This window comes from Centrocercus urophasianus, unplaced genomic scaffold, assembly GCF_019232065.1.
Source record: "Centrocercus urophasianus isolate 14NV4802_14NV808 unplaced genomic scaffold, USGS_Curo_1.0 seq_18, whole genome shotgun sequence".
Lineage (NCBI taxonomy): Eukaryota > Metazoa > Chordata > Aves > Galliformes > Phasianidae > Centrocercus > Centrocercus urophasianus.
In genome coordinates this window covers 27,997,373-28,014,660 of record NW_024884733.1, presented here as the reverse complement: position 1 = coordinate 28,014,660, position 17,288 = coordinate 27,997,373, and the positions used below count along the sequence as shown (strand labels likewise).

The 17,288-nt window shown below is 44.6% G+C and overlaps 1 protein-coding gene across 3 annotated transcripts in view; it reads right to left on the bottom strand.

Annotated features, from left to right (window-relative positions):
* Positions 1-17,288, bottom strand: part of MIER1 (MIER1 transcriptional regulator) — a 31,160-nt gene that overhangs the window by 12,801 nt on the left and 1,071 nt on the right. For all 3 annotated transcript variants that reach the window (XM_042819217.1, XM_042819215.1, XM_042819216.1), the window contains exons 2-4: positions 6,395-6,419; positions 4,992-5,137; positions 124-291 (exon numbers count right to left, since the gene is read on the bottom strand). In XM_042819217.1, the coding sequence (XP_042675151.1) occupies positions 124-291; positions 4,992-5,090 (267 nt within the window). In that variant the 5' untranslated portion in view covers positions 5,091-5,137; positions 6,395-6,419. The remainder of the gene's footprint in view (positions 1-123; positions 292-4,991; positions 5,138-6,394; positions 6,420-17,288) is intronic.

Below are 17,288 nucleotides of genomic sequence, written 5' to 3'. Positions count from 1 at the left end.
TACACAGAGCATCCGAAATCAGCTGTGTGATGATTTACTTCCGCTGCGATCTGGCGCTTTGAATGCCTGTCTACCTAAGAACAGCTGTATGAAAATCAGTTGTAAGCTGGCATGAACACTTACTTTGTTTTCAGCACTGCAGCCACTGTTGTCATCGTTATCAACATCATCATCATCTTCTCCCTCCTCCTCTTCCTCTTCCTCATCTTCCTCATCATCATCTTCTTGGAGTGGAATGGTGCCATCGTAGCCATAAAGGCTAAGCAGCTCCTGGATTGGCATATCGCTTTCCTGGTAAACACCCAAACAAAGTTGGAGGTTTAGCCAAAGTACTTCACATCCCACATCTGCTCTACAGCTTAAAGGTGTGCTTTTTAAACACAACACGACAAAAACAGATAACTGATGACCAGGTATACTAGGAAGAGCTTCTCTAAAGTGAAGAGACAGTCAGAAGTTTTGGCTCCTAGGAAAAACGTGTGGCCTTTTAGGCAACAAAATATTTTATTTCCTAATCCTTTATAAGCTTACAGTGGAACCCTTGCATCACAAACTCTCAGCAGGGCCACAAAGCTCATTAAAAAGGTACCAGGGGGCCATACGCCCCATTGCCCTTCTTGGTGTTTGCTTACTATCTGACCAAAACACAAGCACTGCCACGTGGCAGTTACACCTGGTTATATAGCTACAACCCTGGGATGAATCCATGCCTATGAAATGACAAGGCATGCATTTATCACCGAAATATGGGTGTCACCCATTTCAGCATCAGATGAAGCTTGCCACTACTGCTAGGAGCAGTCTGATGTCCAACCAGCCATGCAACAGTGTGCTCTGGCAATCATGCAGCCTGCAGCCTGCTCTGTGCCCAGCTCTAAGATGACCTTGGGACAGAGCGTGGCAGAGATGCACAGAATCATTGAATGGCTTGGGTTGGAAGGGATCCCAAGGATCACCGAGTTCTGATCCCCTGCCACAGGCAGGGCCACCAACCTCCAGATCTGCTATTAGACCAGGCTGCCCAGGGCTCCATCCAACCTGGTTTTGAACACCTCCAAGATTATTTGAATGCATTATTCTGGCTGTCAAGTATGACCTGTGGTCTACACATCACAAACTTTTCAGTGCATATACAGAGCAAACTGGAGTATAAATTGATATAAATATTGCATTTGCTGCCTAAAAACTACTGAAGAAATGTGCAGCATTTTGTGCTTATTTATTAAAAAAGAAAAAACAGAGAAAATGTGAGTCAGCAGAACTTGCAGTGCAGGGCTTGAGCATGGAGTTAAACCTTTGTCTGGGGAATTCCTCCATAGGAACAGCACCACGCAGCCCTACAACCTCAGCTTACACAAAATAACAAAAAAATGCACCTCACCATCTCTTTATGTCTCCCCAGAGGAGAAATACAAAATGAAATTGAGGGGCTGGATGGGGGTAATGGATGACTTTATCTTCAGGGTCAGCTGACATCCAGGTGAAGACAGCACCGCTCACAGATACATACATACTTCCTCATTTAAAATCAAACAGTGTTTAATGTTGTTGTCTACAAAAGCAAACACACTTGGGAAGAAAATCTACTGAAACATGCAGTCGTTTAAAAATCTTCACATGTAGAATTCTGGCCTGTTCTGAAGAGATACTTCAAAACATACAGACAGACCTCAAGTTTAGTGGCTCCCAAACTGTTATCGATTGCATCCATTTTATTAACACAAATCATTAATTGCCAGGTCCACAAATGAGTTACTTCAGTACTTTCAATACCTCAGGATCCTTCCTTTAGGGGCAGGATATGGCATCCCTAGAGGATGTTCTAAAAGCATTTAAAAATCACCTCTCTCACGAGATCAAATCCCTCGTTCATCATTCAGAGGTGCGTACAGCTGCTCCAAACGCCGCTTCTCAGGATGTAATGCAAGCCCTGGCTGATGATCAGATTATTAGCTGTCTGCTGGCCCCACACTTCTGCCACTGAACTCCTCTCCTAAGAGCTTAATTCATCTCCCCATCAGCACCTTTTACAAAAGGCAAGTGAAGTTAGTTCTGCTGTGTAAAACCAGCAGTCACACAGGGCTTACCTACACTCCCTGTCTATGCATTTTGTGTTACTCTGAGGTACTAAGCCTTTCAGCCACTTACTGGCCCAGTCTTCAGTTCAGCTATATACACAGACGTGGAGCATGTGGCACTTGATCTCCTCATTCTCCCCCTTAATTTCTTGTATTTTATGCAGTGAACTCTCAGAAGTGAGGAATTCCTGTTTTACACATGTGGACAACACGACAGGACTTTGACCATCATTAAAACCTTACAGCACAGCTGTCACAGCAACCCAAACTTATGTCCTCCAGTGCATTCTTGAGAGCAAAACTTTCATGAGATCATCCTCTTGTTTGAAAGTACAGATCCAGAACTAGAAAGAACTTTACTATGGGTTGTAGATAGGTGTGAATTACGCAGCTGGTGGGTTACTCCATGTTAGAGGAAATTCATGGTGTATTTAGAACCTTTTTCCTAGGTAGAGCCCTGACACAGCCCTTGACAGTTCAAAAAGTTCTGAGTGTCAGCAACTCTCAAAGATGCAACACTTTTGGTACCACAGTTGTGAGTTCTGTGTTGTTTTGGGACACTGCAGAAACAGAGGTAAAAAAAAGTAACATGGATGATCAATGGCACAGAAATTTCTCACGTGGGAGATGTTTAGTAACAAGAAATGGGTTATAAGTCATGTATCTGGAGTAGAGGTAGGTGAGGAGGAGTGGTGTAACAGAGAACTGCTTCATAAGGAGGAGCACAGAGAGGAGCAAGAGAAACAACGACACTCTTCTAAATGAGGAGCTTAGGGGTGACCACTGAAACAAACACAAAACACACCTGATAAAAACCAAACACACCTCACACCAAATGAACTGTGCAACACTGCCACATGCCTCATGGACACAAAGTTTACAGAGGTTAGAAATCCAATGGACAAATCCAAGGGAGGGGGAAAAAACAGAGGCATTACAGGGAGACAGCATCTGTTCCCTACGTGCCTGAGCTGTACCCTGCCAGAGGCTGGGAGAGTATCTGGAGAAACACTGTGTGCCTCCACATATGGGTCTCTCATTTAAAGAGACCACGATGCTGCCGTACAACACTAAAGAAAACCAGAAGCCCTCCTGAGAAGTGGGATCCAGGGGGAGAGGAGAAAAGTGCCACCCTGCAGCATGCTGTGGCCTGGCCATGTACTGCAGCCAGGGCAGTGCAGCCAGGGCTCTGGACAGATCTGCTGTGGCTGTTCCTGGGGACAAAGTAGGATTATGGAGCTTCAAACAGCGAGTAGAAAAGATTCTCTTCCTCCAAGGAATGTGCCGTTTTTCTGGCACTCAGGAGTTAAACCAGTGAGGTGCCTCTGTGCAACTGGACTGCCATCTCACCTCCGAAGGAGCTGAGCAAGGAAATCTGGCACATTCACAGCCTGGGGAAATCTGAAGTAATACATGTAAGTGTCTGGGGAAAGGAAAAGACAGGATAGCACTTGTCTTGCCAGTAGTGTTGAGACTTAGGCTGTCTATCATCCGTGCTTAAGAAAAGGTGTGACTGAAGAATGAAAAGAGAAGGACAAGAAAGGAGAGAAGCAAGCTTTGATGCGCGGCCTGCCATCCCACAAGCAGAAATCCTGCTGCAGTGAGAACATCTGAAAGGCAGTAAAAGCTCTACTTTCAACACCCCAGAAATGGCTGATGTTCCTGCGCCGGCCTGGGACGGAGTCCTCCAGAGGACAGAGCACAGGAGCTCAGTTACCACAGCAGCTGCTGTCCTGTCACAGACATGTGCAGAAACCAAAAGCCTGCAGTGCCCGCAGCCAGGACGTGAGGGAATGCTCTGATTGCTGACGTACAAACAAAGCAGTGGGATGTGGTGGTAGGATTACACAGCCAGGTGGGGGCTCCTCACAAGTTATGAGGAAAAACACACATTTTGAACTTAAAAATATGACACTCGTGGAGCTCCATTTCCCACTTAATCTAAACATTTAATTTGCGTGCAATTTATTTATATTTACCATTTAACTTCAACCATAGAACCACCAGGAAGAAATCATCATTTACACCCAAAATGCAGAATAAACGTACTCAATTTAATGCCACCCTGGTAAGATCACTTATGCTAAGCAGGATTTGTACATCAAACAGGCATTTAAAAACCATTAATGATCTATTCCAGCAGCCTTTTCAGCCAGGGAGGTCACAGACAGTATCTACATTACTTTGCATTGATAATGAACCTGGATTGTAGTTTAAGAACATGATTCCTGGCTAGGAAGCAATTTAAAGCAGTACGTAAGTGACAGCATAACCTCAAAACGCCAAATAAATCTCACAGGCAATTATTTCTTAAGACACATATTTTACAATGAGTTTATCACTACTATCAGCATGTGGGAGTTCCACGCCGAGCCCTGCTGACAACTTTTTGCACTGAGCAAATCATTTATCTACGTCTCTGTTTTCTCCACCTTAAAAAAGGAAGGCACTCCTATCTTCCCCACTGCAGGGTTAAGTGAACGAACGCCGTACAGAACAGCAAAAGGAATGTAAAATTACCAGACCTTTTCAAATCAAAATCTACATGCACTAATCAAGTGCAAATGTACTAGCAAACAGCACGACTGGGAGACACAAGTTGGGGCGGAGCACACTTTGCCTCCTATTAGCTCTAAAAGGCAAATCACATCCCAGCACATTTATACAAGAAGAAACTAAACAAGCCCAGTGTTATGCATTATTCAGTAGTTATGTAGCAGGTCCCCCCTCCCAACTTTTGGGAACTGCACATTTAGCTCAGCCCCTTTTCCCCATCTATGTTATTTGCCTATTAGTGTTTTAGGGGTGGTTTGGTTTGTTTTAATCCCAAATATCAGGGAAAAAAAACCTGCACGTGTTTTGCTTAAGACTGTGGGCTGTAGTTATGTTTTATGACTACTTAATGCTACCTACCCTGTTAAGATCCTCTATTTCAGAATTGAAGTTTCTTTCTCCTTCCATCATTTCCTCCTCTTCTAATGTCCGTTCATCATCAAAGTCATGCACCAGCATATCAGCTGATGGATCAAATTCATGGTCATCAGATGTTGCTGAACCTCCTGATGGAAAACATTTTAAAGAATTTTTTTTAGTTAGAGCTTAGGGTTTTTTTTAAATATGTTTTTATTTTGGTGATTCTTGAACACTCAAACTGAGAAATTAAAATATCTTCAACATCCCTCACCCGTTCATCAAGGGAAAGCCAGCAGCACTGCTCAGAGGGCAGCAGAAGCCATCCTGTGGGTGCTCGTGGAAGAGACTGGGGAGAGCACTGAGCCACCTCCTGCCCTGCGACAGCACTGCACATCAGGTCCCTACTTAAACATCTGTAAAACGTGCTGGGTTTAAAGATTCATTTCCTACTCATCACCAATCTGTCTGCACCAGGAGTTCTACTGGGAGCAGTCACACTCCAAACATAAAGTCGGGACAGTTGTTTCCTTGATACCTTGCAAGCTTTCCTTTTTACAGCTACAAAGACAATCTGACGACTCTTCCAAAATGTAAACCTCAAGTAAGCTTCACAACTACATGGATTCTATTTCTGATGCCAAACTCTTAGCTATTTTTCCCTATGTGTTTTTCTTGCCAGTTCCGTGCAGAACAATGTGGTTACGTTTTGTGACAGTGAAAAATGAATGAAGGAAGGGTTTGGCAGAGGCAGCATTAGGTGTAACCCAGCAATACCCGAGTTCTCATTCTAGCCCTGCTCACATTTTACCATCGTCTCCATGAACATACATTTCATTTTGCAAAGCTCAAAGATGGTACCACCTCTATGGGCACAAGAGGGAGGGCTAGGGCTAGCTCTGCTTTGTACTTGGAGGAGTGCAAGTGATGGATGGCTTCTTCAAAGAAGTAAGAGCTCCAGAGACAACAGCAGCCCAGCTAAAGTCAGTACTGGAAAGCTTTTCCACCAGAAGGATGCCCAAATCCTCTGAAATAAACATCACCAACTAGAGCAGTATCGAGCTATAAAAAATAGATTCAAAGTTTATGTTTCAGCTGATTATTAGATACCAGGAACTCTGGGACACCAAAATACCAGGAAATAACCAGTTTTAAGAAGGCATGAAGCTCCTCATTCTTAGCAAGCCTAGAGGGAAAAAAATACTGCTTTCCTTGCTGCTTTTGTGTATAAGACCAGACAGCAATGGTGTTATCTCACGACTGGGAGCACACAGTGCCTTTGACTCCATGCTTACTCTGAACTCATCAGACCACAGCCTTAGGTTACAACTGGAAAAGACCCCGAGGGAGAATTTTTGAAGATACCCTCTTCCCCCACAAGTTTAGGAAACGTCAGAAATTCTTACCTGGACTTGAAGACTCAACAGAAGGCTAAAAAAAAAAAACAAAAAACAAAACACAGGAAATTATTTTTTCTATGTTGAATACATACAAACTTAAGTTACAAGGTGAGATTTGAGCAGCTCCCCCCCAATTTATCCCTCTGTATTAAACCCCCTTTTCCACAGCCCAGCTCTATAGTCAACAGATTACAGTGACAGTGGGAACACGATTTATAACAACTTATTCTGCACATTTGAAAAGGTAAAGAATAAAGCATGATTTGTGTTTGAAATTGCTTGTTAGGTAACACAAGAATCTCCTTCACATTTCAATTAAACGCACACTTTGAAAAGGTGAGCACAAGCCACACTGAGAATTCCTCACAGTACAAACAGAAAGAAGCAGCTTAATGTCTAACACAACCATGAGGAAAAAACAGCAGCAAACGCTCTGCAAGCCTGACTTTGCTCCCAAATATGACCACAACAAGCCGATGCAAATCACTGACTACAAAACAAGCACGAGTTCTGAAACACAGAAAAACCCCACTTTCACAGTAACCTTCATGTACAGCCATCCTTAGGCTCCCATGTTTGCTAACCCTACATTTACCACCAGAACACACATCACTCTGTCACAAAATCCTGCTGTCCCTTGCTTATAGCTTTGCCAATCCTTACCCTCCTGGGCTCAGATTTGCATGTCTGACATGCAAACCTTGTTTGGTTTGAAAATGCAAGCAAATGGTTCAGGAACACAGCGACTGGAGTGGTTTTGCAAAGCCAGAAAGACTGACTTCTGACTCCAGGAAGCCACGGTTCCTCCTTCTCCACTGCCTTTTGGAAACTGAGACTCTGCTTGGGAGCAAGGATGTTATTATCTTACATAATGCACAATGCTTCTTCAGGGAAAACTGCCTGCATTTGGCCAAGAAATCATTTGGAAAACTTTGGTTTGTGCATTCATGACACACACGTGTACATATGCATAATTCTGTATCCGGACTGCAGTCCTGCTAAAAGTGCAACAAGATTACCTTAGAAAAATACCCAGTGCAAGGCATTACTAGCATAGGCTGAGCTGCCACTGGGTACCAACATCAGCCACAGTGACCAGCTCCTCCCTGCCATGTGCTGTTTATCTGATGAAGCTGCACACCTGGAGGATGGCAGTACAACACGGACTGCTGCCCCCAAACCAACCAGCTGAACCCCAAGCTGCCCTGAGACGAGGGCAGAAAAGCAGCAGTGGCCTGGAAACATAAGGAAAAAAGCCTATCTCGTGACTTATGATGAAACATTATTCCAGAAATGCCTCTGCCCTCATAGAACAGAGAGCTGGATTTAGCCTCCTAGAAAGCCCTTAAAAAATCTGCTTGAAGGGATAAACCATGTTACTTAGTAAATAATAAATTCTGCAAATGGTATCTAAAAACTGTTCTTTCTGCTCAGCTATTAGAATGAGTCATTCTTAGAAGGCTCTTACACAAGCTAGCACTCCTGAAGACAAAATAAAACCTCTGTCCAACATTCGAGCCATATTTATTAATGGCCAGCATCTTTCTTACCTGGAACTAACCTCTGGCTAAGAAGAAATAATGCTCTGCACTCCTCCCCAGCTGGCTGCTGATGGGCTCTCAGCTGGGAGAGGGTGAGGGCACTTGTAGGGGGTGAGCAGCAGAGCAGGGCTCTGAGGGAAGTCCAGCACTCACTTACTGTGAGTTTGGGATAGCAGAAGTTCAAGCAAACAGACTGCAGTGTGGTGAAGTGGCTGAAGCACTGCCCTGAAGGGCAATAGCCCCAGCAGCACTGCTAGGCTTTTGGCCATCGAGAACTTGCCAGCACCCCAAAGGACCTGCATGATTTACCTGTGTGTGCAGGTGTGTATGTATTTACACGGCATCTCATATACCTATCTGTGTGCATATGTAGGAGGCTGGAACAAGCTGGAGCTTGTTTCAATCATGAGCAGGGAGAGCTCAGGGGAATCCTATCCATGTGCAGACACCCGGCAGGGGGACAAGCAGAAGACAAAGCCAGCCCCTTCCCAGCAGCAGGACAAGAGTCAATGGGCACAAACTACAGTAAGAAAATCTTTTCCCTATCTTTTAAGCATGATGACACATGGGCACACATTGCCCAAGAGGCTGTGCAGCCTGCATCCCAGAGATGCCCATACCCTCACCAAGTAGGGCCCTGGGCATCCAGCTCTTGCAGACCTGGCTTTGCCTCACCTGCCTCCAGCAGCCTCTGCCTGCCTCCACAGTCCTGCAGCTACAAAATGCTCCAACATGCATTGCAATGGGGCTTACCATAATGAAATCCTTTTGTGATGAGAGTGGACGTGAAACCATAGCAAGACAAAAAAGCATCTCATAAAGTCAAACCAGCTTTAAGAAACAGAGTTCCATTTTCTGAAATAGTGTGGCGACAGCTCAGGAAAGCCACCAGCCTTCCCAGCAGGCTGAAATACCTCCAATGCAATCACCTCTTGCACAGCTTCCAAAGCATTGCCAAAATACTGCAATGCCTCTGGAGCTCAGAATAACCCCATGCCTTTTCAACAACTCCAAAGTGCAACCCCTGTCTAAAAATATGAACACCAAAATAGAAAATCTGCAAAAGTCTATCAAACTCCAGGCCATCACATTCAGACTTCAGACTACGTTGCAGGACGCACACATCCCTGGGAAGCTTCTAGTTCATTTTTGCTACAAACTTCAAGAGCAAATTTTAGGAGAACAGCCTCTGGGTCTCTGTTTCCTTTCTGCTAAGCTTTGCCTACCAGATCTACTCAGTCTGTCCCAGTTTGCAGATTATCATCTCTGCATTTCATACATTCTGCTGTGAGTGATGCACTGTCTATCACTTCCTGCCTTCTATTTCTAGCTAGATGCAGTTTCACGTTACATCTCTTTTATATTATTGGCCAGCTGCTGCCAAAAGTAGTAGTCTGACCTCTTCCCACCACTCCATGTGCTTCTGCCACTTGTGTCATCAGGTCCAGCAATTGGAAAGCTGCAGCATGTGCTGCTTCAGCAAACCAATCTCAGAGAAAAATAGCACCAGTTTTCCAACCTATTTGGGAGCCAAACTCTCACGTGGACCTCCACAACTGTGGACATGCTGCAGAGCTGGAAGCAAGGCTCCAGGAGAAGGGTGGGTGGTGGGAGACCAGGAGTACCCCTTTCCATCTGTTAACACTACACCCAAGGTGAAAGAGCATCCTCTGATTAAAGAGCTGTTCCAAGACAACTGCAGTTCTTGACTGCACAGCCCTCATTTCCTTGCCTCCAAGCAATCGTGACTGTGGCCAGGGCACAACAGATGGCTTTGAGGGCATTTGCTTATGGAAATTTCCTGGCAGTAGTTAAAGATCATATGGCTGCATTGGTGTCATTGCATCCCAAGTCCTAAGCTACAGTATGTCAACGTAACAGCAACTCCTGTGAAAGAAGGATAGTACTATATGCTTCAGTGGCTTTTCTTTTTCTGTTGCAGCAACCCACAGAGAAGCACAAAGCACTTTTTTACCTCAAGGGCATTCACAGAAACAAAGACCTGCTACTTAAAAAAAGATAACAGGCCAGTGGAGAAAAACTATGGGATTCTGACAATATAGGAGTGACACACAAACTACTCCACGCACGGCACCACCAAAAAAGGTAACAGCAAACGTACCGTGGGTTCAAATGAATGAAAAAATACTCATGGAGAGTCCTGCTGCCTGGTCACAGCATAGCTGAGCACATCTGTTCATGCTCCAGCTGAAGCACTTGAAGGAAACACTAATTCTGAGATACGAAGAAAATGTACCTCACAGTAAAAGAAAAGACATTAAACAAAACATCAGGCTTGAGTGACACTAGAAGAATCTGTCTCTGCTTTTATTGCATGTGTATTTTTAGGAACCTCAGGAAATGTGGACTAGGTGCTTTCAGAGGGTGAACAACACTTGCAGCAACAACTGAGCCAAAGAAATCATATCAAATACATTTGTCAGTGTATGGCTATAATAAATGGAAGCTGGCCGGTCTCCTTCAGACATCTTTGGACTGGCAAGCAGTGAACCCAGGAGAGGTACCACAGATAAAATACACCTCGTGGGTCTGCAGCTTGTTACTCTGACAACAAAAACTCACCGGGCTTTGGGATGTGTGTTGCTATGATTTGCGATAGAAGTTAAGTGCAGAAATAAAACTGAACTGACATCACATAGATTTATTTAGTGCAGAAAGGTGTTTGCATTTTTGGTTTTGCACAGCTTATTTTTAAACCCACTACTTCAGAAGTTGCAGCATTGGTTTGATTCCACTTCTGCACGTTGGCAGAGATCTTCGTGCCTCATTCCAAGGCTTCATAGCTGCTTGGACTGGAACGTGATGCTCCAAAAGCAAAAGCTGTATTGAAGTAATGCACTGAGTCTTCTCCCTACATTTCTCCTACTGCCTACAGAGGAGCACCTGAAGAGAAGTGAAAGGACTCTACACAATTTCACTTCTACCTACAATACTGCTGCTGTAGTTAACACCTTCCATGCTGCTTAATATAATTGATTTAGAATGAAACATCTTGAAACTCAGCATCCAGCCCCTTCCAGACAATGGCAAATATATGTTCTGTTCAAATTTACTCAGTTATGTCTAAGAGCTCTCTAAATATTAATTAAAATATTTAAAAGCTAAAATGAAACTCACATTGATGGGAACAAACACGACAAATTATCAAGCAGATGCCCAAGTCTTTTCAACCATATGACAGGGAAATACTGAAGTTAATTTCTGGGTTACACTGGGTTGCTTTAACTACATCTAAAGACTGGAAGCTTCAGTATCAACAGGGAACTAATCCTTAAAACATAGCAGTGCTCCCTGTTACATAACACAAGAAATGAAGCATGAGCAGCTGGTGGAAAGTACACGTAATTACTCAGCAGACACGTATGTGCCTTCAACATCATCTCAACATCACTAAGGCTACATTTCCCTAAGCAGACTAATTAAAAGTAAATTGCTAATCTGAAGTGAGCAGTAGGCACTCCATTCTTAACATAACCAGAGTTTATTCTCCGAACACAGGTAAACAGTTACATGAATTATAGTTAAAGACTGCACAGAAAACTGAAGTTGTCAATACTTATGGCTTAGACAGCAACCTGGTGGTACATCTTGCTGTTCAAATTACCTCACAGCATCAGCTACAGAGCCTGTCAGATCCGTGCAGAAGCTGTGAGGCCTTACCAGCTGACACGGCAGCCATGTGAAGAGCTCTCAGGAAGCTAAGCCAAGCAATGGCCTGGAGAAAAGGATAGGTTAAAATGGCAAAGGACAGCCCTTTCTCAAGGGCTGCGTCCCTCTGCAGAAACAATCAGCTCAGTGGAAGACTTGCAGTTCCATCCTGTCCCTCTCTGTGCAGCAAAAGAACCTGTGCACGTGCAAGCAGTCGGCCTTCATTTCACCTCAGGAATAAAACCGTGTACTGAACAGAAGGAAAAACACCCAACCTGCTGTCCCTCATTTAATGGTTTTACATGTAAATATTTGTACAGCCAAAACTATAACGATATCCAAGCCCTTCTGCACACGAAATGGAAGCCTTTATACACATGAGGAATTTGTTTTTGTTTTTAATTTGGCTGCTCAACAACAAAGTTCTTGCATTGCCAGAACACAAGATGAATTGCACACAGGTACTCCTGCACCTGGAACTACCTTAGCAAAGGTCTCCTCACCCGGTTGCTGCCTTCCAAGTGTTGGCTCCATTTAGAGGCAATAAAGATGACCTTTCCTTCAAGACCAGCCAAGCACCACATATGGTTTGTTTCTGTCTATTGGTACTTCATTTAAAGAAAAACATCAAAAAGCCCACAGTTTTTCTGGAGAAACAGAATAATATGAACATGAGTGATATTTCTTAAGCAGAAAGATAATTCAGCTGCGCCGCTTACCAAAGAGAGAGCTGTTACATAAAAAATATATAAATTTTTAAAGCAGTGATTGAAGAGAAACACAGAAGGCTGAAAGGTGTCAGCTGACGATGCTCCCTGAGGTGACAGAGCTTCCTCCAGCCTGCTATCGGCTTCAGCCTTCTGTCAAATGTTATCACACCACGGCAGAAGCAAAGCAAAGATAGAACCAGAGTGAATCTGTACTAACAGGCCAGTTCCAGAGCTGTGCCACTGCGCTTCCCTTCCTGCCACAGCCGCCTGCAGCAAGAGGAAGCAGCACCTTACAGGTGCACCTTGAGAGCGTCAGGGCAGAGCTGATCACCCCAAGATCTCCCAGAGGAGCTAACTGTCCTGCCAGCCTGAGCACACACAGATGAGCACAGCACAGACTCTGTGAGAAGCACCAAAGAGCAGATCACAGAATCACAGAATGACCTGGGTTGCAAAGGAGCACAACGCTCATCAGTTCCAACCCCCTGCTGTGTGCAGGTCGCCAACCAGCAGCCCAGGCTGCCCAGAGCCACATCCAGCCTGGCCTTGAATGCCTGCAGGGATGGGGTATCCACAGCCTCCTTGGGCAACCTGTGAACAGTGCCTCACCACCCTGTGTGAAAAACTTCCTCTTAATATCTAACCTAAACCTCCCCTGTCTCAGTTTAAGACCATTTTCCTATATTTTCCATAGCTGTAAGCCAAAAGGAGAGAGCAATCTTTAGGGTAGTGAAAGCAGGACCCGTCTGATGGCCCACAACTGTGCCGCTGCTGGATCAGCTGCTGAGCTTGCACGCAAATGCTGTGTGCTTGCAGTGGGTGGGTGCTGTAAGGCTACAGCAGGAGAACAGCAGAAAGAGCTACAGCCAGAGGGAACAACAGGACAGCACGCTCACTGCAACTCCAGCAGATCTTCCCTCCTCAAGGAGCATTACAAAGCACGAGCACAGCTGCTCAGAACACCGTCCCCATCTTATCTAAAGCACACATTTTCTACTGGTCCTAACAACTCATTACTCACATCTATTACAAAGTGCAGCGGCAGCCTCGACTTGTTGTAATACTCTGCAATTTCTCACAAAGAGAAACTGGAAGCCCACAGTTCCATCACATCCTGCAGTAGCATTTCAGAGAAACCAGACACCACCACAGGCCGAGCTCCACAAGAAAACAATTTAGTGCAAAATTTGTGACATGAATGGATTAACATTGAAATATTAATCCAGATTGGGGCTGCTGGCCAGGAAAAAGCTCAAAATGAAACCAAACTTTTCAACAATTCCACTATTTACCTAAAATCCCTACACTGCATTTGAAAGAACTCAAGCAGGAAACCCACAAGCAGCAGTGTTCTATCATACATGCACAAAAATCCACAAAATTCTTCCATTATGACAGGGAAAAAAGCAACACTTCCTATTCTAGAAATGAAGACCACTAAATGCTATTGTTTTCTCTTCAATAGCTTGTAAGAAAAGCAGAGGGAATACAAGCAGTGGTGTAACCAACTGCCTGGAGACGACAGGCTTACCAGGGGGGCCAGGATGGAACCCTCAGATCTGCACTGGGTTCAGACATCTCTGTGAGATACCCTGCCAAAACTGCTCCAAAGCAGGACACGCCATCAGCACCAGTTTAATCTGCACATGTAATGAGAGCCAACAAAAGTCCTGCTCACCAGGATGGATTGATGCGAATCACCAATTTTCATCAGCAGGAAACCTCACTTTAAGCTGTTCTGACCTTATTTTGTATCTAAGCATCACTCAAAAGCTCTGTCCCAACTGCCAGAACACCTCAACGCGGAATAACATCAGCAATCATGCTAACTTTATTGCTGCTTCCTCCAGGGGAGGCTATACTCACTTACCCATATTATTTTAAAGCAATTGCATGGCACAATATAAATAGAAAGCTTGAGGATGTTAAAAAGTGTTATTAGAACACATATTTCTTAAGCACTATTTCTGCACTTGTTTCAAGATGCATAGGAAAACTAGAATTCTGATTCACAAAGAGGTTTAAACCCCTTCAACTTAAAGAACAGCAGTCAGGAGAAAAATCTCACCAGATATCACAGATTTAAAGAGGGGTTATTAAAGCACTTCCACACAACATTAATAAATTGATTTTCTGACTAAAAGCAACCAAACTTCCAGAAATGCAAACAACACCAAAGCGCATTCAAGGAAGTCAACTGTCTACTGATTGTGGAAGAGAGCTCATCCTGCTCCTCTCCCATACAGCTCCTGCTTCTTCCCATCGTTGGCTGAGACCATTGGAAGCCCATTCAACTCCAGAAGCAGCAAAAATTAAGCTCTCTGTTCCTGCAGTCAGCAAGCAGAATCATCCCACTGCAGGGCAAGGAACACCGTGAGCTGGTGCAAAGGATGCCAACAGGACTGCATTTTCTAGCACAAGCAAGCATCCAGAACTGCTCGAGACAAGCACACTGCCCTTGGACAAGCTGACCCAACCTCTTGGCTTGTCATCTTTGGAAGGAGGAAGACACCACTCCCTCGCTGATGCCCACGTCTGGCTGTGCCGTCCCAGCTCCAGCAGCCCCTAGGTCTGTGCATTAGCCGATGCCACCGGCTGCCCTGCAGGAAGCATTTCATTCCTCCTCAGCTACCAGCTGAGCCAGCCCACAGCACAGGCCGGGGAGCACCCACCTATGCAGGAGCAGCAGGAGAGCAGAGCCATCCCTTTCTGGCAGCTGCTTGACCGCACAGCTGCTGTCCATCCTCTCCCACCCACATGCGGAAACCCAAACAAAGCTGTGCCAGTCTGGCTGGGGGATTTGCACCCCCAACTTGCCCAGCCCATCCCTGATCAAACACGAGCATCCTTTTTCCTGTGCAGGCCTGGCACCTCTCTTACTCTCCAGTGATTTAGGGGGGAAAAAAAAACCAAAAACAAAACAAAGCCTCAAACCAAAAAAGCCCTGTGCATTCACCCCCAGTTGTGCCTGTAGCAACCTGACTGGAGCAAGCTATTACAGAGCAAAACAACAAAAAAGCAGGAGCTCAGCACTTCTGGAAATCATAGCAGGTATTTAGCTTTGTAACTTGCCAGCAGATAGCCTGACCCCATCTCCTCGAGCTTTTGCAATCACAAGATCTCATTCTCACGTTTTATTCAAACATTATAATGGATAAACAAACGACAACAAAGAAGCATTCTTTCAACTACTAATCACGCTTTTAAGTCAAAATCTTCTCCTCTCAATAGACATTACAATTTTTATAGCAGGGAGAAAAGATGCTCTGCGTTCACTCCACCACAAAGACTAAATAAGCTGCTTAAAGCACAATTCCGTAATATACACAAAGCCCTGATCTTAAGTTAGAGATGCTTTCTTTCTGACTATGCCTTGGACAATCTTCTAACATTTGGAGCATTAGCACTCAAACCCAGCACATGAGCACGCTTTGAAGTGGAACGCAACCCTAAAACAGGTTATTAATCCCAAATCTAAACCCCTGTATAATAGACATTCAAACTATCGTTTCCCCTCTGTTCTGTCCTGCATACAAATCAATACATTTCTACAAAAGTGAAACGGGATTTTTTGTTACTTTAGTTTCACTTTCTGGACTCACTAAGCAGGCTCAGAGCTCCTGTCTGAAGAACTTCCCTGTCAATTTCCAGAAGCTCCATCCTTATTACTGCTATCGTGCAGCTCCTCCAGGCACAGCTATGCTGAGGAGACTTCATCCCACCCCCTACAGAAGTCACGAGCTGCACTGGGAGCAATCATAGTCAGTGCACTGCTCCTAGCTTAAATCACAGAGAGTTTTTTATTTCTGATGTTGATTGGTTTCCATATCTAGAAGGCAGTGCAGGCATAAGGCTGTTTGCACAAACGGCTTCAGCGGATGCAAACAAATGTCAGCCAAGCCCGTGTTGCTGCTGCTGCCTCTGAGTTTGTCCCACAGGTGGATCGAGGCTTCCAGAGCCTCTTTGTGCTGCTCCTGCCCCGTACCCAGAGCTAAAGCAGCCCTGATGCAACAAAGAACTCATCAGAGCTTTTCTTCAAAATACTGAAGGGGGGAAAAAATATATTCTCTTCCTTTTCTTAGTAAAATATCAAAGCCAACAAGTAACAAAAGCCTTTCCCTTCGGAACAACATCCATAAAGTGAAAAAAACAATGCCTGTCTACCCTCCATACCCCATGGCTTTATTGCTCTCTGCAGCACGCATCCCCTACAACTCTCAGCCCCGTCCCTGCTGCAACGTCAATAGAAGTACGTGACTGTACCAAATAGGAAGTAGTGCAGCTCTGACTGTGGCTCCCAGCAACATGGCGAGCTTCGGCTCTCCCAGAACGGAGCTCTGGGGGTATTTCACAATAACACTGGGCTACATTAACAAAACTTATCAGCAGCTGGCGAAACTTGAGACCAAATCCCTGAACTGTGAGTTGCCCCAGTCCCTGCCTCTGGCTTCACGGAGACAGGAGTTAGTTAGCAGCCACATTGTCTCAGGGCTCAGACCCCGATTCTCTGCCTCTCAAGATGTAGAAAGAAAACAACTGTATTAACTTGTAAAGACAGCTTACACTGTTACATTAAGTAACAATGGCAGAAGGTAATGCTATATTATAGCTGAAAAAATAGCTCCAAATAAGAATTCACATATATTCAGAAATTTCAAAGGAACGGGGAAGATTCATCACACACAAGATATTTTAAACACAGATTCCTCTCTCCCGCAAACGTAGCTGGAACAAATGTCCATCCTGGGAAGAATCTGTTTATAGCATACCTTCCAAACAAGCATTTCTAATTTGTCTGTCAACACTATTCAAGCAGCAAGTTGATTCCATGATTCCAAATTACCTTAAAATTGGGATCTTAGGACAATCGGAAGGAAACTTGACAGAACTTCAACTCAGGTATCCTAACTTGCCTGCTGGGACACCAAAGCACTGCTCTTCCCAATCCCACCGCGATGGACATCGTGCACATCAGTCAGC